This window comes from Aythya fuligula, chromosome 9 (genome assembly GCF_009819795.1).
Source record: "Aythya fuligula isolate bAytFul2 chromosome 9, bAytFul2.pri, whole genome shotgun sequence".
In the NCBI taxonomy this organism is placed as follows: domain Eukaryota; kingdom Metazoa; phylum Chordata; class Aves; order Anseriformes; family Anatidae; genus Aythya; species Aythya fuligula.
Window position 1 is genome coordinate 18620084 of NC_045567.1, and position 27329 is coordinate 18647412.

The 27329-nt window shown below is 39.7% G+C and overlaps 2 protein-coding genes across 5 annotated transcripts in view; one reads left to right on the plus strand and one right to left on the minus strand.

The window, feature by feature from the left end:
- The first annotated feature begins 6646 nt into the window (after positions 1 to 6646).
- Positions 6647 to 19148, plus strand: DNAJC19 (DnaJ heat shock protein family (Hsp40) member C19). Of its 2 annotated transcripts, XM_032193773.1 has the most exons (7): positions 6647 to 6770; positions 7089 to 7140; positions 7384 to 7457; positions 7800 to 7876; positions 8655 to 8725; positions 9386 to 9477; positions 18869 to 19148. In XM_032193773.1, the coding sequence occupies exons 1-6, from the start codon at positions 6768 to 6770 to the stop codon at positions 9454 to 9456; spliced, it is 348 nt and encodes a 115-aa protein (XP_032049664.1). In that variant the 5' UTR covers positions 6647 to 6767; the 3' UTR covers positions 9457 to 9477; positions 18869 to 19148. The 2 variants fall into 2 exon arrangements, with proteins under 2 accessions (XP_032049664.1, XP_032049663.1); XM_032193772.1 differs by lacking the exon at positions 18869 to 19148 and having other exon boundaries at positions 9386 to 10075.
- The window catches only part of FXR1 (FMR1 autosomal homolog 1), a 28747-nt gene continuing 14397 nt past the window's right edge, over positions 12980 to 27329 (minus strand). Inside the window, exons 5-17 of one of the 3 annotated variants that reach the window (XM_032193770.1) lie at positions 26680 to 26828; positions 26152 to 26245; positions 25029 to 25145; positions 24756 to 24926; positions 22486 to 22564; positions 21998 to 22107; positions 21008 to 21094; positions 20091 to 20298; positions 18324 to 18491; positions 17141 to 17341; positions 16316 to 16396; positions 13801 to 13892; positions 12980 to 13406 (exon numbers count right to left, since the gene is read on the minus strand). In XM_032193770.1, the coding sequence (XP_032049661.1) occupies positions 13236 to 13406; positions 13801 to 13892; positions 16316 to 16396; positions 17141 to 17341; positions 18324 to 18491; positions 20091 to 20298; positions 21008 to 21094; positions 21998 to 22107; positions 22486 to 22564; positions 24756 to 24926; positions 25029 to 25145; positions 26152 to 26245; positions 26680 to 26828 (1728 nt within the window). In that variant the 3' untranslated portion in view covers positions 12980 to 13235. Of the gene's footprint in view, positions 13407 to 13800; positions 13893 to 16315; positions 16397 to 17140; positions 17342 to 18323; positions 18528 to 20090; positions 20299 to 21007; positions 21095 to 21997; positions 22108 to 22485; positions 22565 to 24755; positions 24927 to 25028; positions 25146 to 26151; positions 26246 to 26679; positions 26829 to 27329 lie in introns of all 3 variants that reach the window. The other 2 variants (XM_032193769.1, XM_032193771.1) reach the window with 2 other exon arrangements.

The following is a 27329-nucleotide window of genomic DNA, read 5'->3' on the forward strand; positions in this document are numbered from 1 at the left end:
CTTTCTAGCTGCTCTGCCCCAAGCCTATAGTGTTGCATGGGGTTATTGTGGCCAAAGTGCAGGACCCAGCACTTGGCCTTTTTAAACCTCATCCCATTTGCCTCAGCCCAGCAGTCCAGCCTATTCAGATCCTTCTGAAGGGCCACCCTACCCTCAGGCAGATCGACACTGCCTCCCAACTTGGTGTCATCTGCAAACTTACTGAGGGCACACTCTATCCCCTCACCTAGGTCATCAATAAAGTATTAAACAAGATAGGCCCCAGTACCAGTGGGGAACACCACTTGTAACAGGACTGCAGTTGGACTTCACTCCATTAACCACAACCCACTAGGCACAGCTGTCCAGCCAGTTCTTTACGCAGAGAAGAGTGTACTTGTCTAGGCCACGGGCAGCCGTCTTCCTCAGGAGAATACAAAGCCATGTCAAAGGCTTTGCTGAAGTCTAAGTAGGCTATATCAACAGCCCTTCCCTCACCTACCAGTCTGGTCACACAATGATAGAAGGAGATGAGCTAGGACAAGCAGAACCTGCCTTTCATGAACCTGTGCTGGCTGGGCCTGCTCCCCTGGATGCTCGTCCTCCTGCCTTTCCTCACAGCAGTCCACCAAGGAGCAGAGTTCTTCCTACATGAAATCCAGATAACTTTACGTGTTTTGGGAAACATATGAACTTACAACATTGCAGATACATCACGACGTGACTGAACACTTGTTCTACTGATGCCAGCCTTGCAGCAGCACCTTTATCAAATAATCCTGTCAAGGCAGAACAACTGAAAGGGTTGTATACAAATTATTTATTGCCCATTATATAATCAACAGGATTGTGTTTTCCACGCTTGGAAAATTTCAATTAATTCAATGAGTGAGTTGAAACTATTCCAGGATTATCCCTATGAAGTTTTACTTTATCTGTAGGCCTGATTCTATGCCTGCTAGGCCTTGCAGCAATCTCTCTGCCTGAGCAAAAGCCTCCCTGGACTTTGCTGTGCTTCTTTCACTCCTTTCTTATCCTGCCTGCAGTCTCGAATCTTCTCTCGAAATGTCACCAGCTGCTTTTAAAGAAAAGGAACAAGGACAAAGCGACAAAGCTGGTGAGGGGCCTGGAGAACAAGTCCTGCGAGGAGCGGCTGAGGGAGCTGGGCTTGTTCAGCCTGGAGAAAAGGAGGCTCAGGGGTGGCCTTATCGCTCTCTATAGGTACCTTAAAGGAGGCTGTAGTGAAGTGGGGGTTGGCCTGTTCTCCCACGTGCCTGGTGACAGGACGAGGGGGAATGGGTTAAAGTTGCACCAGGGGAGTTTTAGGTTGGATCTTAGGAAGAACTTCTTTACTGAAAGGGTTGTTAAACATTGGAACAGGCTGCCCAGGGAAGTGGTGGAGTCATCATCCCTGGAAGTCTTTAAAAGACGTTTAGATGTAGAGCTTAGGGATATGGTTTAGTGGGGACTGTTAGTGTTAGGTCAGAGGTTGGACTCGATGATCTTGAGGTCGCTTCCAACCTAGAAATTCTGTAATTCTGTGATTCCTCCTTCTGAAAGGTTCCACCTAACTCAGTGATTCTCTATCTGTGTAGTGGAACATAAAAACCAAAAGCAAAACACAAAAAGAGCGCTGCCCATTACTGCTTCCATCACCTGCACCTGTGCATTACAGTTTCAGATTCAAATTTCAACCTCATCACCACCACCAAAGCTGCAAAACCCTCCATAATCTCCTCAGAAGAACACTTAATGCCTAGAGAAAGCTTCTTATAAGCCATGGGTGAGGAGTGCTGTTGCAGCCTCCTCCAGTGCTCATAGCTGTCTTCTTCCTCCTCGCCTGCCTTCCGTGCTCTGCTCAAGTTTTCCTTCCTGGCTGATAACACTGACACTTCAGTTGTCATCTTTAGGTAGGAGTTAGGATGCACACCTGAACCCGCAGTGTATAAAGGGACCAAGGCCTATCTGACAGACAGATGGTTTAGGCCTTGATCCTGTGATAATCTCCAAGTGGGGGAAACCTAAGATCAAGACCTTCATTGTGAGGAGATACTGATCACTACAATTCATTAAGGCAGTGCAAATAAAGGCTTTACTCAATTTCTTTGCCAAAAATGGCACAAGCTTGTTTTTGTAGTACTTAATAGAGTTTCACAGCACAGACACATGTTTCAGCACCAATACTGGCAGAATACGTATTTCAAAAGGAAAGCTTGACAGTAATAATCAACACAAAACCAAAAATAATATAATGTCCCTGGTAAACACTTCAGTATTATCTCATTGCTTTTTCCCCTATGGAGAAGCGTATTGCAGGATACCATGCGTAAAAGATGGTAAGTAGCAAACTGGACTTTAGAAACTTTTGAGAGAGAAAGTGCACATGTAGATGCTGTATTCATTAGTTAATCTTCAGGGAATTTTGTGACTAATTTACTAACAATTACAGACCTTGCCTCACCGTTGCTTTCCTGCAACCTTATCTGATTTTTAATTAAGCTGGGAAGCCAAATAATGCCACTGCAAGGCAGATTCTCTTATGATTGTTGTGAACACAGATGTACTACCAGCCACACATACGCAGCTCATAGCTGGCATCGAATTACAGTGAAACCCTGCTTTGTTTGATTTTAAAAAGCCCATAACAATTCTTACCAAGTGAGTGAATCTAAGTTTACAATTAGTGTCATCCACACTATGCTCTAATAATTATGATTATCAATTTAAAGACAAAGTGATGCTACAAACACCAAGGTAATTTAGCCACAGGTGAGACAGCACAGTGTTGTATTCTGGTACAGATGTTTAGGACACAAGAAATAATGAAATCTCAAAAAGAATAAACGAGAAGAAAAAGAAAGAAGATGTGAAACATAATTGGCAGACTAGTATAGCCAAAGAAAGTAGAGTATAGGAAAAAATAGGAAAAAAGCTTGGAGAAAATAAAATAAAATAAACAAGAATTTCTACCTATTTTTATTATAAGTATATATTAAAATATAAATAAATTGTGTTCTAAAACCAGGGAGAATAAAACATTTAAAAGCACCTAAGAAATTCTTCACCTCGATGCCCCAGGGTGAGCCTCTGAGCAGCTTGGTGCAGCCACAGCAGGGAGCGTGGTATAGCTGCAGCCTCAAGCAACAGAGAAGCATGAGGATCAGCTGTGCACAGGACAACAGCTGCAGCACGTAACCTCGATTTTCACTTACAAAAATGTTTAGCAGCCTTATATAGATGTTGAACAGGTACATCACAAACCTTCTTAATGCACTACTATGTGACCTGCTGTCCAGTTTGTAGAAGGCATGGTTAAGTATTTATTACCAGGTTTCTGCAGAAATGGTCCATTTTAATGGAGAAGTTTGCTTATGTTCTACATGTGTCTGCTTTGGATGGTCCAGTAAGACAAAGCTTATAAAAGGAAAATCATCTTCTATCAGAAGGTATCTTAGCCGAGTGGAAAACCTTAAGACAGCACTAGGATGAAACTCTTGACAGAAGAAATCACAAAAGCTTCAGGGTTTCTCTGGAAAATATAAAGGGAGCAGTTTAGAAACACAGTAAGTGAAATAAAAGGTTGTATACTCCAGCTGGGAGGATATTTTTAAAAAACTCATTAGTTTTTCCTTCCTTCTGATTTCAAAAATAAATAAATAAATAAATAAATAAACAACAGACATTCTTCAAAGGGGATAAAAACTGCAGTGTACTTATTTAATTTGTGCCCATTAGAGCTTATTCCTTTTTCCCTGTGAATGATCCTCTGCACAACAGCACAAGGTTGACAGAGAGAAGACCTAGAGGAATAAGGTGCTATAAAATGAACCCATAAAGCAAACAGTGCAGAATTCCTATTTCTAAATAAATGGAAACTCCAACGGCAAAAGAGAGCATTTCCAGCTCTGTTTGTGGAAAACAAGTATTTCTGTGAGGTTTTCTGCGTTCTCTGCTTTTGTTTGATTGTGATACTCCTTATGATGCCTGCTTCCTAATTCCTAGAAATCAGCAGTAATAGCTATGATTTCAGCAGCATGCCCCAGTGTCTATATGGCCACCAGCATGTCCATAAAGCTCTAGCTGTATGCTATATAGCTGTAGTAGTTTGAAGGACCAAGGCTTAAAATACACCAAGCTACCTGTTGTGTAACAAATCACCTTAATATTTATGTACAGAGCCTGCACAAAATCAAGTTTCAGCATTTGGCAAGACTTAAGACACCATTTGCCAACAGGGGCATCTAGACAAGTAGTTTCTGGAGAGTACAACCTATATTTAAGTAAAAATTCATAAATCTTCCAGTTTCAGAAACAGGTCTGATCCTTCAAGCACTTGTTATCAAAAATATTCATACACACAAGCAGTTACTGATTTTGTGTTTAAATGTGAACTGACAGCATTTAAACATCCAGTCCCTTACTGTACTTCACTCAGGTTTCCTGAGCAGCCAAGGAGGAAAATGAAACAGATTTGGACTAGCCTCAGAGCAGCTATTTGCAGACTTCTGCACAGAAGACTTCTTAACTCTGATGCACATTCGGAACGTTTAGTGGCAGCAGTTTGGTACCTTGGCCAGGACAGGGCTACATCAGCTGCCACCCGCGCCAATGCAGTCTGGAAACAGGCAGTGCCAAGGAAGGGCAAGCAGTGGTTCTTCCTTTGGCTTCTCAGAGGGAGAGGAGTATTTAATATATCCCGTACCACCTAGAGGCACGTGGCTGCTACAAAAGTCCAGAGAAGAGACCATATTCAGAAGGTGGCGGGAGGCGCCCCCCAGATATTGTCTTCCTTAGCAAACGTGGCATTTTGTATCGCTGGCTCTAAGTCTTCGTCCCATACAACGTGCCCATGTGCCATCAGCTGGAACACCTCTAGCACTCTCTTTGGCTCTGATAGGGAACTCAGAATAGTGGGAAGACATGAAGTTCGGATCCTCTCAGGGAGTAAAAACAGAATAGAAAGATCCAGTAGGTATAAACCTGCAACACTCCATCTGTGACCAGTTTCCAGTCCTTCCTGACATGAGCTGGGCAAAGTGAGGAAAGAAAGACAACAGCAGTCCCATTTGGGACAGCTTTCTCTCAAAAGCCACAAAGATCTGGGCCCCACAAAAGGTTCTGTCACAACATGGAAACCAAACCTCATGTAATAAATTACAGGAAAGGATTCCCACTCTCTTACTTGTTTTAGATGATAGGAAAAATGAAATCACTGGTAATGCCTCAGGAAAGCCATTAGCTTGCACTGCTCTACACCCTTTTTGGATAGAGAACAGACAAAAAGAGGAAACCATTTTAAAACCTAATTTTCTTCCCTATATGAAGAAACTCTAGTTGGCTATCAAGCCTGTAGTTCCCTACATCTTATTTATTTATTTATTTATTTATTATTATAAATAAAGCAAACATCCAGCTGTTTTTCAGTTGCTAGCTCCCTGTCCCATATTTGAAAAGTTTTCACAGGCTGGCAGGGGCCTTGTGCTCTGCAACAAGGGGACTCCATCACTTTATCAAAGTTTCCTTTTATTTCCATCTCATGAGAGTCTTAGAGATGCTTTGTGGAAGCACCTTATGCATCCAAAACCTTTTTTCCATCATCTTTAAAAGTGAGCAGATTATTTTAACGTAGTGTTGCCTGAATAACAGGGAAGGAAGAAAATAGGAGACCACCCCCAAACATCTCAGAAGACATTGTGTCAGGCACTTGAAATTTAAGTGAAAAAAACAATTCACACTCAAACTGAACTTACAATGTATTCGAAGTGCACTCAGTGCTCATAAGAGCTAAAATAGGAGAAGAAAAAATATTTTCCACTGCAAGAACCAGCAAAATTACAAGCGTCTTAACCAGTGACCAGCTCTCAGACCACACTGCGCATTCATTTTCCAGGTGCCTCTGAGAACACCAACAGAGGAACTGAGGTAACACGAAAGCTTCTAATTCCTGCAAATTAAACATGGAACAGCTGTAATTAGAGCTGTGACCCATTTGAAAAAGCAGCTCAGTGCTGAAGGCTGGCATGTTCCTGCAGGCCAAGTTATTCCATTTCCAAAACCATGGCTTCTGACTGGAACTCCTGACAGACACTCTGCTACGTGCAGCGCTATGCTGTTAATATAGTGTCACCATTATATTATCAATATTATTCAAATACAAGTACCAGATGTACAGTTCACCCTCACACCCTCACTGTGTAGTAATCTTCAACAATCAGCCTAGTGAGATTGTCTGGAGCCAGGGCCTGCATTAATTTCCCCTGCTGCCCCCGTGGCCAGTCCTTCCCGTGCCAGCCCGGCAGGGCGGGCGCCATTTGAGTGGAATTTCCACGAATTTGGCGGCAATGCTCGGGGACCGAGAAGGAGCAGGCCGGAGCTCAGTGGGACGGACAGAAGACAAGGAAAATGTGACGGGGCACACGCTCCTCACAGGGACGGGAGATAAACCATGGGTTTTTGTAAAAAAAACGAGTCTGGCACACGTTATCTCGAGCACGTCACCGCTCGTTTATACAAGGCACAGCCGCCTGTCACGCTGCCGGGGCAGCCCCACTGCACCAGGCCCTGCCTCAGAGCCGCCATCTCGGGCCGCCCTCGCCCCGCGGCCACCTCAGCGCCCGGCCCGGCCCCGGCGGGGCGGTCACCGCCGCCGCTCCGCCCCGCTTTACGACAGCCGGTGGCGGCTGTGCGGCGGGGCCCGGGGCCGAGCGACAAGCCTCGGCCCTCCGCCAGCTCGGCCCGGCCGGTGGCAGTGCTGAGGGGCCTAGGGCCGGGCGGCAGCGGCGGCGGCCATGGTGAGTGCGGCGGGCCCGGCCGCGCTGCGGGAGCCGCGGGCGCTCCGGCCCTTCCCGAGCCCCGGGAGGGCGGCCCGGCCTGCAGGGAGCCCGCTGCCCTCGGCACGGCTCTGGAGGACGGGTACGAGGGGCTGCGGCGCTGGGGAGCACCCCCCGGATCCCTCCCGGCCCCGCTGCCCCCGTCCCGGCTCCCCGCCGCAGCCCTGCCCGGCGGCTGTGGGCTGATGGTGCCCGCTTCCAGAGACAGCCTTGTTTTGTGTTTTTGTGTTGTCTTGTTTCGCTTTCTTTGGTAAACAAAGACTTTTGTTTCCTGTGTAGGCCAGTACCATGGTGGCGGTTGGCCTGACCATCGCAGCAGCTGGATTTGCAGGTTTGTGGATGTGTTCAACGCCTGCTTCAGCGCCAGTGCACTGTAACAGCTGGTGCTGGACACTGCTGAGAGCCTATAATGAGAAATGTGGCAGTAGTTAAACAAAAAATAAAATCTCTTCATTTTTTTGTGTCCAAAAAAATCCTTATTCCATATTTTAATCCATAAATTATTAGTCAAACTGAATTGCCAGGCCTTTATGAAACGTCATACTTAGTCTTGTTCAACGCTAATTTCTTTCAGGACGTTATGCACTAAAAGCTATGAAGCAAATGGAGCCCCAAGTAAAACAAGCACTTCAGAATCTACCGAAACCTGTAAGTTTTTATCAATGGCATCTTTTTATTTGAAAGTGTACTTAATGAAGTAGCTGCAGACTGTTGTCTCTGTATAGTATTGTTTCTTCTAAAATTAAACATAATTTTGTCACTAATAACAATCTGCGATTCTGATGGTAGTTGACTAATAGAGGTTATTCTGGCAAGTTTAACTATTAATTTAAGTTACAGTACTCTGCTTCACCTGAATTTCTTATTGCAAGTGCAAAGGAAGCTTCACAAAAAGCTCAGCAGCTGCTAAGGCAATCATGAGTTGTTTTAGCTGATGTAGTTAAGCTTACATAATCATTGTATTCTAAACTAACACACTTTTCCTTCCAGGACTTCCGTGGTTATTACAGAGGTGGATTTGAACCCAAAATGACTAAACGAGAAGCAGCTTTAATACTAGGAGTGAGGTAAAAGGAAATTTGTTATAAATGAAAGGTAAAAAGGAGGATACTCAGTGCTCAAGACTGTCCTATGCCATTTCCCCCGGAAATGTCACTGTCAAGCCAGGAAATACGGAGTGTCTTCTCAGGACTTACTGTACTTATTTGGGATTCTCTGCTGCATGGTAGTGTGCTTCAAGCTAACTCTAATTAGACTTCCATACATCTAAATCCCAAGCAGCACATTCAAATTTCCACTTCGAAGCCTTTTTCATGAAGACCTGGGGCTGATTCTGTGTGGGGAACAGGGTTGTGCTGCTCACTTGTGGTTGCTGTCACTTCCGTTAAATTTCAGATCCTGTGTGAAAGTGCTGCACACCTACTTCCTGTGTGTAAATTCATCACTTATTCTAGAATGTCTGAGAGAGGAGTAGCTTTCCCTGCCAAAACTTAGAGTTTATCTAGTACAAGTTTATCTAGTACTGCTGTGTCAGTATAAATGCTGTTAACTTGGTCGTTACCAAAATATTCTTGAAAATTTGCCCCTATTTTTATTTTTTTCTCTCATCTCCTGATGTGTGTGGATGTCTTTATAGCATGTCTTGTTGGGCATGCAATATATTGGAAAAAAAAATAAAAAACCCTGCCCAGAACTTATATGTAATAATAGGAAAAGGAAAAGCATAGATGTAAATCAAAGATTTCTTTGGGCAAGGCAGAGTGCTTATTGTTCTGAGATATCTTTTTAATCTGGGGGATTTTGTGAGGTTACCTCAAGTTAGTTTTTCTTTGTCTTTTAAACTAGCCCTACAGCAAACAGAAGTAAAATTAGAGAAGCTCATAGACGCATCATGCTTCTAAATCATCCAGATAAAGGTAAGTAAAAATAATTCACATTCATCAACTAACACATATTTTTACCCATGAACTGAACTGTGTGGGAAGTGACATTTCAATACGCTGGCTACGAAAAGGAAAAAAAAGTGAAAACAGATTTTAGAGTGCCCAAATTTGTGCAGTTTTGGAACATATTCTTGTGTTTGAATGGTTTAAAGCAAGCAGACAGATTCAGCAGATCAACTGATGCTTGCACTTTTCTGTGTGTATCTGATTAAAATAAGATTTATTAAACTGAGACTTAAAATCACCTTAATTTTAGGTGAAAGATCAGAGTATTTTGTGTACTTTATATTTAGCATGTGAGTTTGAGTTGATATGAATTCATTGGAAATTGGTCCTATATGGCAAGAACTGAGCCTTCTGCTTCTGTCGAAGACTAAACTACAAAACGCTGCTGCCTGTGGCATTCCGAAGGCTCAGAATCTAGTTACGCTTAAAGTAGGCACCTCTGCCTATTCTGAATTCTGTGTTCTTCATTGAGTCAGAATTGTTTGTTACTGCTTGGCATTTAACTTTTTAATCCTCGCTTAAAAGGTGAAATGGCCTCCTTGAAAGTGACTTCATTACTTGTTGTATGCACCAAAACCCCAAAATACTTGTTTCATCTAGTGTGACATGAGGTTATCTTTCTTCTAGGTGGTTCACCATATGTAGCAGCCAAAATCAATGAAGCTAAAGATTTACTGGAAGACCAAGCTAAAAAATGAATTGGAGATTAAAGTCATAGGGTTTGTTTGTTTAAGTGATTTTTTTTTCTTTTATAAACAGCTTAAGGCAAGTTCTGATGTCAATCTTTGACTTGACACAAATGAGGCTTGAAAAATGAATGTGGGAAGGTATTTCCCTCCCTGATCAATTCTTAGTTGCTTTTTGGGAAACGTCTGAGGGAGTGAGGCTTAAAGGTTTTCCAAAGCTGTTCATTAGTATGTGGTAGAAGCTGCCACTGATTTGGTTTGGCCAAAATTTCTTGCATGTTACTGGATGCTGACATGCCATTACCTAATTTTTGTTAATCTAGTTATGTTTAAAATTCATGCTGCTGTTCTTTCATATGCCAAAGTTAGCATGATGAAAACAGTCTAGGGAGAGGGTGGAAAAAAACAGGAGGAATTATTTGACAGGAAGATACAGGACAGATACGTGGTTGTTTCTAATTGAAGAAATAAAGTTGAAGAAACTGAATGTACTCAGTTGTTTTGCCTTGTGAAAAACAAGGTTGGTTCAGCTCTTAAGTGTTACTGATGGATCTGGAAGATCCCATATTTTTTGTTAGTTTCCAACTTTTAATGGATTTTATGGCAATAAATTACAAATCTGTAACAAGTACTATAGTTTTACACATTATTAACTACGAAGTTATGGTTCATGTGATAAAGTTTGCATTTGTCAAATCAGGAAAAAGGATGGCTACATCACTGGTATTGACCCTGCTAATGACCACTAGGGCTGGTTCTGTTTGATGTTTTTATCAGTGATCTGGATACAGGAGTTGAATTCCCCCTTGGCAGTTTTTCTGATGATACTAATCTGGGAGGTGGCTGGAGGGAGGAGAGACCTTGCAGTGGATCTCGGTATGTCGGCACATTGGACTGCCATCAACAGCTTGACGTTCATGGAAGACGAATGCCAGGTGCTGCACAGGGCAGAGCAACGCCCGGCACAGGCTGGGAGACAAGTGGCTGGAGAGCAGCTCAGCAGGAAGGGACCTGGGGGTGCTGGTGGCAGCAGGCTCAGTGAGAGCCAGCAGCTGTCCTGGCAGCCAGGAGGGCAAGTCACACTTGGGGTGCATTAAGCACACCACAGCCGGCCTGAAGAGGCGACTCTCCGGCTGTGTTTAGTGTTGATGCAGCCTCACCCCAAATATTGTTCTTGAGAGCATCCAGAGGAGGGCAGCAAAGCTGGTAGAAGGGCTGCAGGGCAGGTCTGTGAGGGGAGACTGAGGACACTCAGGTCCTCTTCTCTGGAGAAGAGGCTGGGAGGTGACCTCACTGCTCTCTGCCACGTCCCGAGGAAGGGAAGCGCAGAGACAGGCACCGGTCTCTGCTCCCTGGTCACTGAGGACAGGGTGCATGGGAATGGCACAAAGCTGCACCAGGGGGGTCAGACAGGACCTTAGAGAAAGCGTCCTTACCAAGAGGGTGGTCAAACACTGGAACAGGCTTCCTAGAGAGGTGGTCGATGCCCCAGGCCTGTCAGCATGCAAGAAGCATTTGGATTGGGCTCTTAAAAACATGCTCCAACTCTTGGTTAGCCCTGATGTGGTCAGGCAGTTGGACTAGATCACTATAGGTCCTGTCTCACAGAACTATTCTAGTCCAATTACATAAAACCAAGATACCTGAGCTGGATTTACCAGGCTACATGAAGTCAAACGTACTAGCAGCTGTCTTATGTATCTGAATTGGGGCCAAAGAGTTCTGTCACGCTCCAGGAATCTTTCCAGCCTTTCTGCAACTATGGTAAAACTGCTGTACAACATATGTAATCATTAACACCATCTGCTCATAAATATACAGTGGAATGTGGAGCTTTCATTTTTCCAGAACCATGCCCCTATTTCAATGAGGGGTGTTAAGTAGTCGCACATCCTCTGCCTGAACTTTGGCTACCCTGTAGCTGTATTGCTCTACACTAGTTCTAGGCCACTTCGTAATACCAGAACACCACTACGGAAAGATTGTACAATTTTAAAACAGAGGCTCAAGATCAGTAAGGGAAGAGTATGAAAAAGAAAATGTTTAGAACTTAAAGTAACAGAAAAGGATATTTTGCTTTACTATAGAACTTAAAGCAGGGTTAAAAAAAAAAAAAAAGGAAACCACCACACACACACAGCTGAAACATTGCCATGCAGCAGCTTCACAATTTGCATCTGTCAAGGCCTACAAAGAATGAAAGCTACTTCAGTTCTCTCCTGCCAAGTAACATCGACTGTTTTTAAACAGCTTTTTTTTCCCCTCATTTGTTTTCCACTCTTGTGGCTGCTATCATTGAGGACTCTTCTGTTTACTTTAGAGTTCTAACACTTTGTTCTCCAGGAGGGAACACTCTTGACAAGTCAACACTAAGTCATACTAAAACTATACATCCTTAAATGAAGTAAATACCTAAGCCTAGTTAGTACAACTCTGCTCTAGCTGTATGAAGTACAGCAGCTGGAGGCATGTACTGTGCAGAGTTTTTTTTTTTTTGTTTTTTCCTTTCTCACTTTTAGCCAAATCAGGTAAAAGAATTTTCCTTTCAAATAAGTATAACTTCAGCAGTGCTCTCTCTGGCTTCTTACACCTCCATTGCTTCCCAGATTTTTTTCTGCTTCTGGTTTCTACATTATTGCTCTTGCTTATGCACCTGAAAAGATTTGTTAGCATATCATGCTTCTAGCTTCTCAAAAACTACACCTACATTAGTTCCTATCTATGTTAGTCATGCTAAGCAATTCTTAAGGTAAGTCATTTTAGATACATTAACTGATGTTTTACATCATCTTAATGCAAGGTTAGCATGTTAGAAAGCTTTTTTTTTTTGTTAAAAGTTAAAGGTTCAAGCTGCCTGACAGGTAAGTTTCAACAGTTAGTGTTAACAGCTTGAAAACCTTAAGTCAATAGCAATTTAAATTTCTGATAGAAACAGTCCACAGATGGAAGATCAAAGTTTATTTTCTTTTACTACCAGCATACAAAAAAAACATATTGCACATCAAACAACCAAAACAAAAATAAAAATACTCTACTAAGGACTAACATATGTAGTTTATACAGAATAAACTTTCTGGAAATTGATCTTTTCAGTAGTTCAGGTTATGTCTTAATGGACATGACTAATTCAGCTTAGTGTTAACTAAAGCTATGTTTGATTTTTAAATACTGTACAGTTTAATAAATAAACCAAACAAAGCCTCAATGTAGAACAGTCACTGCCAATGTCACCCAGTATCCCTGCAGAGTATGAGAATTTAACAAATGTATTCCAGTGGTCTGCAGATTTTTCCTCTACATACAGCATTTAAAAAACATGTATTAAAACAGACCAGTTTCCAGACTAAACTAATGGAGAAATTACATTTCAGTGCAAAATATTTTAGACTGCATTTCTTTCTAGTATTCCTCAGGTGAAGAAGTGGTTGCATATTATTAAAAATGTAACAAAAGCAGCTAATGCTTTCATAAAGAGTATTATGTTAGGGATCCCCCTCACATCTCTGCCGTATTTTGAAAACAAAATAACATTTCCTATAGCCAGCAATTTTGTTTATTTAAATGTTACATATACTATCTCAAGGCACATCTGATGATATATTTATAACACAGTAGGTGTCAAAGTATGTTTAACATATGATTTCTTCAGGATCCCTCCCCTTTCTGTATTCCAAAATGGAGGAACTGAAAGTGCGGTGTCAAGACTGGCGATCCATATTCTATCTTTGGCAAGCTTATACAAGCACTATTTTAAATGTAATGTAGAAGAACTGTAAACTAGGAACTTCAGTTTATGAAACACCATTCAGCACTGCTTCTTCCTGATTATTTCCCTCCTCTTGAACAGTAACTTTCTTTTCATCAGGACTGTGCTGTAATTTAGAAGGCTCATCCCCAGCAGTTGTAGCAGGACCATTCACTGCCTTTTCGGAAGGGCAGTTTTCATCAATTGCGTCTTTTGCCTTAAAGAATAAAAACAGGATATTAAAAATTCAGTAAAAACACAATACAACATCAAAATAAAGTGTCAATTTCCCTCTGGCTCACAGCAACCTTGCAACAGGAATGTTTGCATTTTATCATGCAATGCTACTTTAGGTATTCTAAAATACTATATTTACTAAGTCCTTTAATTTGAACACTAAAACAGTTACTCAAGTCTCCTCTGCTTTCTGCAAATTAACACTATATTCTGCGAGCTACTGCTCGATTCTGTTTACTCTCAACCTTTTCATGATGTATTCTTGAACTCAGAGTACTCTAACGGAAGTGACCTAAATCAAGCATTCTTTACTGTTTCACTGCAAGGAAAAAGAAAAAGGAAGTAAAGGAAGTGTACATTTAAAATCCTCTTACCGCTTCTTTCTTGGTTTTGGCTAGCGTCTCCTTCGGAGGGTTTCTCTGTCTACTTTGAGATTCAGCTCGTGATATATAATCAGCTACTGTTACTGTACAAGGAAAAAAAATTAGTGATGCTCATATTAGAAATTTAACTTAGCATTAAGCTTTGTATCTTTTTTCTGCACAAGTTACGCTATAACTGGGAGATATCTCACAAAAGGCCTTCACTCTTACAGGTTATCAACTACATAGCAAGGATCAGTTCTTTTACATTAATAAAGTTTTCAACAAAATCTGTGGTAGCTGGTGATTATCTGAAGGTCTGAAGGCAGAATCTTAAAATTAGAAGAACAGTAATTTTGGCCTGATTGCATAAAAAGAAGGGATTTCTATACCCATCTTCAAGAGATCAAAACTGCAGGCTCTTTAACTATAGACAGTTTATTATTGGGATTTAACTATCTTCACTAGTGAAAAATTTCACAGTAATAAAAATTAAGGTAGGTTAAAATACAAAAAGAATTAGGGGAGGTTTAGAATATTGCATCACTTACGATAAAAGTAGCATTCAAATCCTTGTTACTTTCATGAAGCCACTGGCAAGAGAACTCACCCTCCTGGTACTCAAAAGGCAATCCACACTGTCAACTCTGGCTTGTGGGTGGGTGGATTAACTGTGATGTGCGTACAGGCACTCGAGTAGCTCTGAATGAGCGAGCCTGTACCCAGCAGCAGGACAGCCATGCTTACACTGCTATGGCTACACTTACTGGATGCTGGCCAGGGGCTTTCTGACCTCTTTTCTTCTTACCACCTCAGCACATGTTCTTGTAGCTTGGTTTTGTCTTATCCCGCCCTCTCGTAACCACAACAATTGAGAGTCAACTCTATTTTTAGAATACACAGTACTACAAATTTAAATATGCATTTGTATCTTTGATGAACTAAAGCATATTAAGAGTTGGCAAGCATTATCTACTGAACAGTACAGTCGATTATATTTAGTATACCATGCATTCAGGTGAACTATTTTCCTGGGTTTAGCAATGACTGTGTAAGAAAAAAATTATCAGCACAGGAAGTGTAGCACACAGGTTGTTACATTAACTGGACTTTTCACAACTGGGTCCCTGCGTAACTGTTGAGACCAAGTGAGTTTACGCACAAGGGGACTTATTTCTCTAAAATGATGTTCTGTACCCAACTCCTCTAATATAAAGAGGAAGCATGTTTTTACACAGTGTAAAAGGCCATTTAATAATAATAATCTTAATAATTATGTACATAGTAGGAACCCAAGAAGTATAGTGACATAAATAACACAACTGAATGACTGAAGTACACTGTTAGTATTTAGGAGGAGTAATTCCTTCTCTCAATTTCACTCACTATACACTTACTGAGTATTTATGAAGAAGAGATTAAATTATTAGAGCATTTTCCAAGGAGTATAACTACCAATGCTCTTAAGGTTGTTTTCAAAAAATATTTATTATGGAAATTGAAAGTGGTATTTTGAACAAAGAAATCAACAGGAAAAAAAAGCGAGAGAACTTTGGGGATTTGGTTTTGTTTGTGGAATACTTTCATTTCAAGAAAAATACTAGAGGTTTTTGTAGAGATGACCAGCATCTCTTCCACCCCTTTATAAACTATAATTTTTCAACAAAACTACAGAATGCTGAAAAATAAGGTTATTTTTTTCTTAAAGTTTTAATTATTAGAAGAAAAAATGTTGTTGCTTTACAAGTCAAATATTGAATGAGCACCACAGATATACAGAAAACAAATATGGGTGAAGTTTTGAGCCTGTCAGTCTAGAAGACCTTCTGTTACTACCTTATGGCACAGATGTACAAGCATTTTCTGAACAGGGCATTATACTGAGAATTAGCTAGTTCACCTTTAACATTTCAAGTGTTAGTACACACAAAAGTGCAACAAGCCACAACAACAAAAAAATTGAAAACATGCAACTTCATTTAAATTCCTCCTCCTTCCCACCCTCAATTTGTGGATGATTTACAATGTTCACAAAAGCTGAAGACTGATAGCAGAAGTCTGAATCAAGCTCTGGACTGGCAGATACCATGTAGGTTCCCTCACAGTGCCTTGCCAGGGCACCTACAACCTGCCATTCCAACTCTGCTTCTCAGCCAGTGCTGAAAAGGTTGTGTCACATTCAATGCAAGTGCGCAAATGCAAGTGAGTGCAGATCATGAACTTTTTATATATGTCTTGATCCTGGACCACTGAAGTCAACAGAAGTTTGGCTATTGACTTCAATGAGAACTGGATCAGAAGCAGAAATTGTATTTCCAAGCAAAAAGTTAGACATTATAAATTAGTTTCATTAGACAGATTAAGAACTTTATAAAAGTTCTCCTAGTGTAAGAAATGTTTTTCATCTTTATCTAGTAGTCTTATTAGTTATTAACCTTTATATATTATGCAGCTATATGTAAAACAGCAGACACAACATTCTCTCATGCTTTTGACCTGAGAATACCCACAGCTTCACTCGAATTACCTGGCTGTCTATCTTCTGCCTGACCCCTGAAGCGACGCCTGCGGCTACGATTGCGTCGCTGGGGTTTTTTGTCACTATCATCTGCAATTGCAAAGTTTACCATGAACTATTTCTGACGAAAAAAATAAATTCTTCAGCAGTTTCAGCATGGGGCATTTCAAATTACTTCTGTTAAAAAAGACAGGCTAAGACAGTCTGAAAGAACAACAAATTTATACTGAAAGCACACACAATGAAGTAAATGCTAGATTTTACTTTTTGCTCCTGGCTCGTGAAAACATGTAGGCATATGTTTAATGACCTCATATTTCATTTATTAAATAACCGTATGTCAGATTTTAGCCACAACCATGAAGAATAGTTTTTTTCCACGCTATTAAGCAACAGATTATATTCTTGTCCCAGCGAGTATCAAGACAATTTACTGAGGGAAAGTACTTAAGCAGAAGCTGGCTAGAGATAAATTAACTGCTTAAGTAGCTTTCCTACCCTGACAGTGAGGTTACCAAGGACAAAACAGAACACTGATCAGAGCACCGTGTCTCTATGAAAACAGCATTACTAACTGAAATCAAAGTTAGTCTTTGGTATCTCCATCAGATACGTTTTACAAAAGAGGCATATGAAAGTACTACTGGAGCTCAGTAAACAAGAACTTTCATGGCAGAGCCATGGAAGTGGAAATATTCATTTAATCAGACAGCAACCTTTAACAGAACAATGACTCGCCACTAATAAAAATGAACAAGTATTTCACTGCACTTACATTGATAGCACACTTTTTTCTTCCAAAATTGTTCTGGGACTATCTAACTGTTTACATACCTAAACCATTCTCATTAACAGAAGCTGTATCAGACTCTGTCATTCCATCCATTAGGACAGCATCTTCATCAGTCCGTCGCCTGCGCGACCTCCTGCGGCGGTTACTACTGTGGTGAGATTCACTAGCATCGGTATCCACAGTCTGGTCTGACTCTGTATTATCAAGTAAGCTGTAAGGGTTGCTGTCCGGATCTTTAAGCACTAAACAAACAGAAAGTTTGGACTTAAGATACTGTAGTTACATTTAACCTCCAGGCTGACTTAAATCTATGCTTCAAAGCATTAAAACAATCTTATGAAAAGGTATAAATGCTATAGTTCTATTTATAATGGTTCCTCTCTGACTAATCCAACAACATATATTCTGAGGCATCACAATGTGGCACTTAAATTACTGCATCACAGAGATATCCAAGGTAATATTAAAGAACTTTTTTACTTTAAGCTGTTAAATGTGTAAAATATACCTTTCACTTCATTAGCAGGATGGTACTTCTGTCACTACTGACGTGTTGTGAATTATCTTACACAGTCAAATTCTGATAAAATGTAACTTCCTTTCTGTGAATTCTTCCAATTTCGTATCTAAACACAAGCTTAACTCAAAAGGCAACCACTGGTAGCATGCCCAAGATTTTTAAACTGTAATGTCATCATTATCTGTGTGTAGTAGAGGAAGGAAATGGAGATCATCATGAATAGAAGATGATGAACAGAATTCCAGCGACAGCTTATGACAACAATACATCAAAGAATCACAGAATGGCTTGGGTTGGAAGGGACAAAGATCATCTCATTCCAACCCCCTGCCACAGGCAGGGACACCTTCCACTGTCCCAGGTTGTGGAAAGCCCCGTCCAGCCTGGCCTTAAATGCTTCCAGGGCATCCACAGCTTCTCCGGGCAATCTGTTCCAGTGCCTCATGACCCTCATAGTAAAGATTTTTTTCTACGTATCTGGTCTATATCTACCCTCTATTACTTTAAAACAATTACTCCTTGCCCTATCACTATAATCCTTGGTAAAGTCCCTTTCCTGCTTTCTTGTGCATCACAAAACCCCCATGAAATACCGAAGTATTACAATTACAATGTAGAAGCAGAGTGTTTAGAAGTACTAAGAAGTCAGAGAGAAAATTGCAAGGAACAAAAACAGAGCTCAAAATACGTTTGAGACACACTACCAGAGCTAATAGATGACTTGCCACCACGAGGTCCACCACGTCCACGACCTCCAGATACACTGCGTCCTCGTCCTCCAGGACGTCGTCTATTGTCACGCTGATGTCTGCTTTCTCTGTCATCTTCTCCTGCCAAGGACCAGTCACTAAGTTCATCTTTTCTCTCAGATTCTGTTTCAGAGGGATTAGAGAGCTCAGAGTTTGTACCTTGTACAAGAAGGAAAAGAAAATTGGAAATGAGTAAGAAATGTGGATTGTATTTGGGTTTCAGATTCTTATTCTTCTGAAGTATCTGGCCTAGTTATATGTATTCTATAAATATATAGAAAAAACACAAGTTCAAAGTAAAAATTTATAGACACATCTTTTATATAAATTTATATTAAAGCATTTGTATGTACAAATAAAATATAGTGTAAGTTTCTATGATTCTTAAGTTTGTTTGCAATAATAACAGAAATAAGATCCAAGATTACTCAAATTGTAATTTATGTATGTGGATAAAATCAACAATTAAATACTACTTTCTCTTTGTGTGTACGCTGCAGGCATTTGATGCAGTTTCTAGGCAACTTCTCTGAAATTCCCAAGGACAACTTTGCCACCTTACAGCTAATGGCTGTCGCTAAGCAACCTCTTCTGGCTGCGGTAATGTGCTTGAAAAATTTAACTGTTTATATTAAATATTGCTCATAACTTCCCATTGTTTCTGAGCTAACCAAACCTGCACAGCTGTTTATTACTAAAAAAACTGAACACCTACCAGTTATGTTAAGCATCCAGGACCTCTCCCTACTAACAGTTTTGGAATAAAAGTGTTTACACTCCTGTGGTTCTAGCATGTGATTCTTGCCATGGAGGGGTGAGGGAGGAACTTCCAAATGGAAGTCCAAACACGGTATGCATATAAATAAACTGAACGTTCATTACTTTCAGTTGATTCAAACAATTCACCAGGAAAAAGTAAAACAGCAAAGTAATAAATGCTATTAATATCATCAGAAAACCTGATCAACATGCCATGATTGTCAAAGGTATCATCAGCATCAGGCCATGCAATTCAAAAGAACTGTCTGACTTCGTGACACAAGTGAGCTACACAGAAATGATCAAGAGTAATTTACTGTTTTCAGTAATTTTCCCCCCTTGTTTACTAGAGCACCTATGTATCTTTGTGAAGTATGTCTATATTGATGTGCAGACTTTACAACTGGGGGGATGCAGCTGAGTGAAAAGGAGATGTGCACACTTCTACGAGGAACTGCTACTTAGTCCCATAGAATACCTCACTACATCTAAAATAAAACTGGTTAGTTTCTACCCAAATACAAAAATATGATTACAAAGAAGCTTTGTGCTACATCCATTTTAAGTTATTTTAGTTTTCACAAGTATGACCATGATCACAGACAAGCTCTTCTCAGCCAAATCAGATAACACTATTTAAAAAAAAGTCTCCTGAACAGTATCTGTACCTCTTGCACACACCATCACTTTCAATTTTGTCATATAACTGCTATCATTGGAAGCCAAGATTTTACCAGAGTTCAGTTTGGTCATTTTTTCAGTTTAAAATTTAACTTCAACAAGAAAATAAACTAACTAGGTTTTCTGAGCTTTGTGGAAAAAAGGCAATTCTAAATTTTTCAGGTCAACCTTCAACTTAACTACTCTGAACAAAAATCTAAGGAAAGCTATGGATTCAAAAGTATAGTGAACACTCGTTCAATAGCTGCTCTACAGTTGTAAAAAACATCACAAAAAACTCACCGTAACCTGATGTGTAATTGGGGCCTCTGCGGCCTCTCCCTCTTCCACTGTATGATCTGGAACCTTGTACTGAGGAGAGGGTACTCTCATCAGTCGTGTAACCCTTCTCTTTTTCTGGAACTCTAGCAGAGGAAGGTCTGAAACCCATACCAATCTGACGCAATTGTTCATCAATCTGGAGCCGTTCCAGTCTTAGTTGCTCAACCTCCTACATAAAAAGGAAACAAGAGATTTCAGATAAAGACATCTTACTTTTCCCCACAGAAAACCATTGCCCATCCAGTCATGGGAATAACTAACATTCCTTTAGGTGAGTTAATGCTACCTCCAAGTTAACTACAAGTACCAGGATTGATCTATGAGTTTTGCAATCCCAGCATTTTGGAAGAAATCTAAAACCTTTATTTTAAAAACACCACGTTGAAAGGCTGTTGAGAGATAATCATCTTAAAAACAATGCTTCACTGTACTTTTTCTAGTCATTTTTAGAAAACCCTGACAGAGTAACAAGATCAAATTAATTAATTATTTCTGTGAAGTCACACCCCTAGTCCTACAGAGCCAACTAGTTTAGATGGGTAATTGTTTTAAATACTGCTTCGTATTACAAATTCCATCCTACATCAACACAGTAACATGGAGAAAACAATTGCATATTACTACTCAAATGCCACTTAGAAGTGATGTTTAAAGTCCTGTTCTTCGAATACCAATAGTACTAAGCACTCACAATAATGTAAAGACCTACATGTAAAAGGCTCTCACATGCAATGGGAGGGTTCATAACCCCAAACCTTAGTTCACAGCCTACAAAGAGACTGTTCAGCAGTTGCAAAACCCACTGAAGTGTTACTCAAGTATTTTCTTACTTCAACAAAAGCTTCTTCTACAGCTTCTTTCTTCTAAAATACACTTACCTTTAGATACGCAATGTGGTATTCTAAAAGAACTTGGACATTTCCAATGCTCTCCTTAGTACCCACAAATACAAACGGTACCATTCCCTACAGAAACAAAATGCCAAATCTTACAGTCAAGAAGAAAGTTATCAAAACTACACTTTATTTAAATGATTAAAAATGTTTTAATTATAAAAACAATCAATGACAACTGAATCCTGGGCTGCAAAAAGGCACAGAAATAGCTTAAAAGACTGAAACAAATACTGATTTGTTAAGAACTTCAGACTGTCTAGCATTCCAACATCCTATTCTAGCAGTTGAGGTAACCTAACATATACTGTCTACATTCCATTGTGTTGCCCATGCAACACAAGTGCTGCGTGTGTAAAGGCATCCAGAGATTCCTGAGAAGCGTGCAGTGGTTAATTAAACCAACTTTGCAAGATGAAGCACCTTCAGAAGATTTTATCATGTTCTCATATAGTTAAAATGTGTAAAACAATTTTAGGCTGACAGCGTTAATAGTTATTCAGCTACAGTACATGAAGGAGAAAGCTTAAAAATAAGTCTGGCTTCAGTAGCAAAAACCCCTTCTTGAATCATTTCATACAAGATTCACTGCAAGATGCTGGTCTGAAAAAAAAAATAAATTCATTTTTATAGCCAACAAACAATAATAAAACTGGATTTATTACACAATCCACAAGCATGCCTCTATCCCATAGAACTATCTAAATCACAGTCAGTGTTTTTATAACTTGAACATCACCACTATTATAGGTTGGTCATGAAAAAACAAGGGCACATAGGCCAGCTGCCTAATGATGCAGAGATTAGCAATATTCCTGTTCTAACGCTGTAAGGTAGCATTTTAAGTCATTTAAGTCAAGCCCCAGAAATTTTCACCTTCTGGATGTTTTCCCCCTATTTTCTTTGTTAAAGCATTCAAAATGGCTCATTTGTTAAGGTTTCCATTTTCATAGGAAGAAAGAAGAAAGTACTTACATCTTCACGTGGCAGTTTATTTTCATTATCTCCTTCAATTCTCACCCTGACGACTCCAGACTTGTCTACAATCTCCTGAATCACTTTTCCATTTTTTCCAATGACTTTTCCTTTGGGGGACAAGAATGATTAATTTTGCACCAGTGTGCAAAATATTTTGAACAGCTTTTTGATAATTTACATACAACATAATTGTAACAACCCGATTCTTTTACCTTCTACTTCTTTCCCCCCAAAGTTTTCTCCTACTTCACATTTGTAAACAGAACTGCGTTAGAAGGCCAAAAAATCTAAAATTATATTCGAACTGTATGCATCCATAGAATGGATAGTAGTTATGAGGATTACATGTAGTTTGAAAAGATTAAATTACTTTTTAATTAAATGGAAAAATCAAATATTTTTACTAGAAACTAAATTTTCTATGCATAGTCAGGCTTAGTAGGCTCTCTTTCCCCAGGTTTTCATATTTTAGCTGTATTACATACCAACGAGATTTCTGGGAACCTGAATAAAATCCTCCACAAATTCCAAGTAACTTCTAGCCTTTTTCACTGCATCAGCAGTCTGAAAAACAAATTAAAAAAAACATTTCTGAATGCAGTATGATAAAGATAAAACCCTACAGCAACATACACAAATCTTCCAAACGGCAAGCATTTTGAAAAAGAAGAGATGAGAGGCAAAATTAATCTATTTGTGAAATCAACATTAAAGAAACAACTCAGTATCCAATTACGAGAAAACATACTGCACTAAGCAATGTGTTTTCATCAAGCATTAACCTGTACTTTGTAAGTAACACAAACACAGAATTTCTAGGTTGGAAGAGACCTTAAGATCATCGAGTCCAACCTCTGACCTAACACTAACAAGTCCTCCAACTAAACCATATCAAAACATTACAACCAAGACAATTTCCCTTTCAGAATGCTAGCTCTGGCCACAGTTATCAAGTTTTCTAAGATGACCAGAGAACTCTTAAGTCCTTCCTTATGGCTTCATTGTTAAGTGACAGAAATTAAATGACTGTTAATTGAATAAAGGTAATGAAAAAATAAATATACAGCTTAAAATTACCAACAGAAGCACAGAATGCATGAATGAGTGATTGTCAGCAATGTTAACTTTTCATCATGCCTTCAAGCCCTGCCATCTGTCATATTTTCAGACAAACACGAAGGAAAAACATCACCACCTCCTGGACCTTTAAATGAAATTTTGGGGTAACTCCTAAACAAACAAGGAATTCACAAGCTTCTGGCAGAGGTCAAAATGCTGAGAGGAGAAACATGGGAGATAATGGATTTCAAGATGATGAAACAAGCAATAAAGCTTGGAAAAAAACCATGCAAACAGGAAGTGGTTGGTTGTAAAAAGCAGAGCTATGCTGCATACTCCAAGTAACAGATAAAATGATGCAAAGATCAACACACTTTAGCAATTTTCACCTTCAATGAACTCTACAAGTAGGACATAATTAGAGAGTTCACAATGTCCTGCCTCAGAGGTATGTTTATCACTTCTTTCCCAAATAAAGAGGAAGGAACAGTGACTGCTGTCATACAAGCAGCATCAGAATGAGAAAGCAAACAGCTGCCAGGGACTTAAGCGCTCCAGCATACCCATATGCATATCTGCACTCTGCCACAAGTACTCAGAAGTTTTGTGCTCATACAACCCATGTGACTCACACCCCAGCAGGAGATAGCACAAAAAGCTGGCTTGGATAACGCATCTTCAGCTCCTTGCAGCCAGTAATTCAGAAAATGAAAATAATGACTATACATACATCGGGGGGAAGTAAATTGAAAATGTCAGTGTGCACACGGATTAAACACCTCAACAAAAATCCAGTTACTAGTAATTATCTTTTTAAGTTTGAGTTCCAGTCTGCGCACCCATTCCTGCTTTGGTTACTGCATAGAATCAAGGTATGTCCAAGTTACTTGTAAAGTCTAATAGGAAGATTAAATGCAGGATGTTTCCCTAATCCCAGCATTAATCCTGCTATTTTTGCAGCAGCATAGTTCTAAGTGAGTGTGAAACACCTGTAGAATTGGTAGGACAGGTTAAACCCCTCAAGTAACGTTCTAACAGGGCCACAGTGACAGCAGCACTGCTATGATACTGCTCTTCTGCCTCGTGAATGGATTATAGCTTTGATCCAAGGAACAGCAATGTTTTGAGATCTCTCAAGATTTAGAACACCTCAGGTAAGAGGCACACAAATGAAATACAGCAGTATTTTGTCCAATCCATCATTAATTTGCTAAAAACAAAACCAGCATTAAATTGCTACATTACAAAAAACAGATAAAAAAAGCAGATAAGACTAATATATTTGGCTAGGCCAGAGAACAGATACCACACATCAGAAAAACCCCACGTGAACTATAGCAGGCTCAGGGCAGGGGGAGGGCATGAATAAGAACAACACAGGAAGTCTGAAAAAAAAAAATCAATCAAGATTACAGTAAACAATATCTCTCTCAGGTTTAGTGAGGTGTACAGTGCAGCTACCCTTGAATCTGTGCATCAGGACATGGACTGATTAGGAAAGAAACATCACATGGAGACAACCGCTGCAGTGAAGTCTCTTACTTCACATACAAGCTGCCACAGTGTGAATATGTTTACAGCCATTCAAAAAAAGGACTCTGCTCCTTCCCGTTGTTAGTTCTGGGTACAGCTCTCACCGCCCTAAAAGCAGACAAAGTAAAATGCTTATCAGATTCACAAGAAGTTCCTCTCTTACCTCCCCATAGATTCTGAAAGTACCAGTATCCTCCTCAAGTTCAATTGCAGTAACTCCTGGAACCTTTCTGGCTTGTTGTATATTACTGCCATGTGTTCCTATAGCAAGTCCCATTAGATCTTCTCTGACTACAAATTCCTCATGAAATGCCGCAGCAAGCTGTTTTGTGCACTGAGAGGAAACAAAATAAGGCTCATTCACATGCACTCAACATAAAGTACAGTTAGTTATGTGCTTGGTTTCAAGCAACATGAATTTCAACCTATGACTTACTTCTAAGTGTTTTGTAGCTTCTTCATTCCTTGACATAAGCATAAGTTTGGTACGAATGCTGCGCAAATGCATGTCACTCAGAATATTCACTCTCTTCACTGTTGCTTCACTGGCAGACTACAAAAAGAACAGTCATTTTTTAGAGAAATTCACACCGAAAGGACAGAAGTTATAAACGTGATCCAAATTCCCAGTATTTACAGATATTGTTCTTCCTCAAAACCAAGCATGAAAAATTCAGCACCACCTCTGCAAACCTACAGTTTTCTAACTCAGAGCATATTTTACGCTAAAAATTTTGCTACCAATCTACATAGCAGCTCTTTCTCCTTCATATTCCCCAGACAAAAAAAAAAAAAATAATCAGTATCATTCTACCATATGCATACTTGTCACTCACCAACTCAGGGGGAGAGCTAAGGAAATAAGAAGGGAAAACACAAATCCCTAGAGTCAGATTTAAGTAGATAATACTACGTAAACAGAACCATGCAGAAAAGCTACTGCTGGGAAAAGTCTACGTACTGAGACAAAACAGGCACAGAAGAATCTAAGTGAACAATTCTTTAATGGCTGTATGTTTCTCTGCTTGGAAAAGCCATTTCATATTTGAAAAGACCAACCAAGCTATTTTTGCAAAAGCTACTTTAATCCACCTAGTATCAAGCTTGGTCACTCTTCATGAGCCAGGCTCTCAGAACCCTGCTAATCCACCCCATCTGTTGGCCAGTTCACATCCAGGCTTCAACATGACGTGGACCAATGCAGTTCATGGGGAAACCCAACGTTAGGTCAAAGGACCAAGTGTAATACCATACAGGTAGACTCCACCATTCCAGAGCTCAGAAAGCTATAGTTAGCTTTAAGCAATCTGTACAAATCACTGAAACACTCAGCCCAATGACAAAACCATAAGACACAACGTTACTCCTAAATTTAGGCCAATCCCCCTTCCAAAAGCCTACCCTATAAAAACAGACATCTACCTATATTAAAAACACCAACAACTTACATAGCTGGACAAGTTCAACCGCATTCAATGCAAGCACACAGATGACTACATATGTAACATAAATAACATACTGAAAATTCATGCAAAATCCACATCAAAATAGTTACTTACCAGTATTATTAGTTGAGCAGTTTCAGCATGATAGAAAATTCGACATGCTCCCACAGCTTTCTTGAAATCTTTATGTGCATTTTCATTAGCGCATCTGAGGAGATAAGCGATCGTTAAAATATTTTAAGAAGATGCATGAAAACAGAACTTGTAATATGATTACTAGTTTATAGCAAAGTATATTCAGAAATTAGAAAAATTATCTCATTACACATTTCCAGAGCTCTCTGTGGACTATATGTCATCACAGTTATCAGGCAAATCTCAGCAGCTGAGACTCACTGTAGTTTATCAGCTACTCAAGCTGAAAGCAAGACCTGAAGATCCCATCTCAGCACTTGCTTTTTGTCTCCTCATCCCAAAGATTCAGCACAGAGCCCAGCCTGCAGTTTCTAGCTCATATACAGCAGCCACTATCAAGGTTCTTAATGGACCTGTAAATTGTCCTTTAAAATATTCCCCCAACACCACCGCAATACTTCTCAATTAATTAACCATCGTATTATTAAAGGGTGCATAGCTACTCACGCATCTCTCAGATCTTCAGGGACGTCCACTGTGCATTTGAAAAAGGTGTTCTTTTTGACAGTTTTATTTTGATTCACAGGTCGGAGTCTTTCATAAGTGACAATTTCATTGTAAGTGGCATCACAAGCAGCATATTCAATGACATAAAACTATGGAAGAAGTTTTTTTTTCAAATGTTAACATCAGTTGGAAACAAAGACATTCTGACATTACCAACACCAAGCAAGTACAAAATGTGAATATCTAGACTAAGAGTCCTCCAAAGCAGGTATCTAATTTTGTGAACAGGTAGAACTTACTACAGTATCAGGAAAGAGTAAATCACTAACGTTGTGACATACTTTTTTCCATGTGCTCGTTTCTGATTTTAAGTTTTAAATTCGGCACAACACAGTTTTATAGCTTAACGAATTTGACAATGCTCTGTAAAGGTACCAGTCTTCAGAGAACAAAATACAATTTTTTCCTGTCAATACTAGATAATTATGAATTGGAAAAAAAAAAAATTCAATTCATGATTAAGTGTTTCTTTTACTACTCTAATGAGACCATACAGAGCAAGAATATTTTAAAAGTCAAAGTTTCTAACCAAGCAAGACAGCAAAGTAACTGACAGTACAACCCCAAGTTTCTGTGTAATGTAAGAGAAA

Excerpts from the sequence above, each read along its gene's own strand:
- DNAJC19 (XM_032193773.1), top strand. Across the intron at positions 7,141-7,383 it reads CGCAGCAGCTGGATTTGCAG|GACGTTATGCACTAAAAGCT; the intron begins GTTTGTGGATGT and ends AATTTCTTTCAG. Across the intron at positions 8,726-9,385 it reads TCTAAATCATCCAGATAAAG|GTGGTTCACCATATGTAGCA; the intron begins GTAAGTAAAAAT and ends TCTTTCTTCTAG.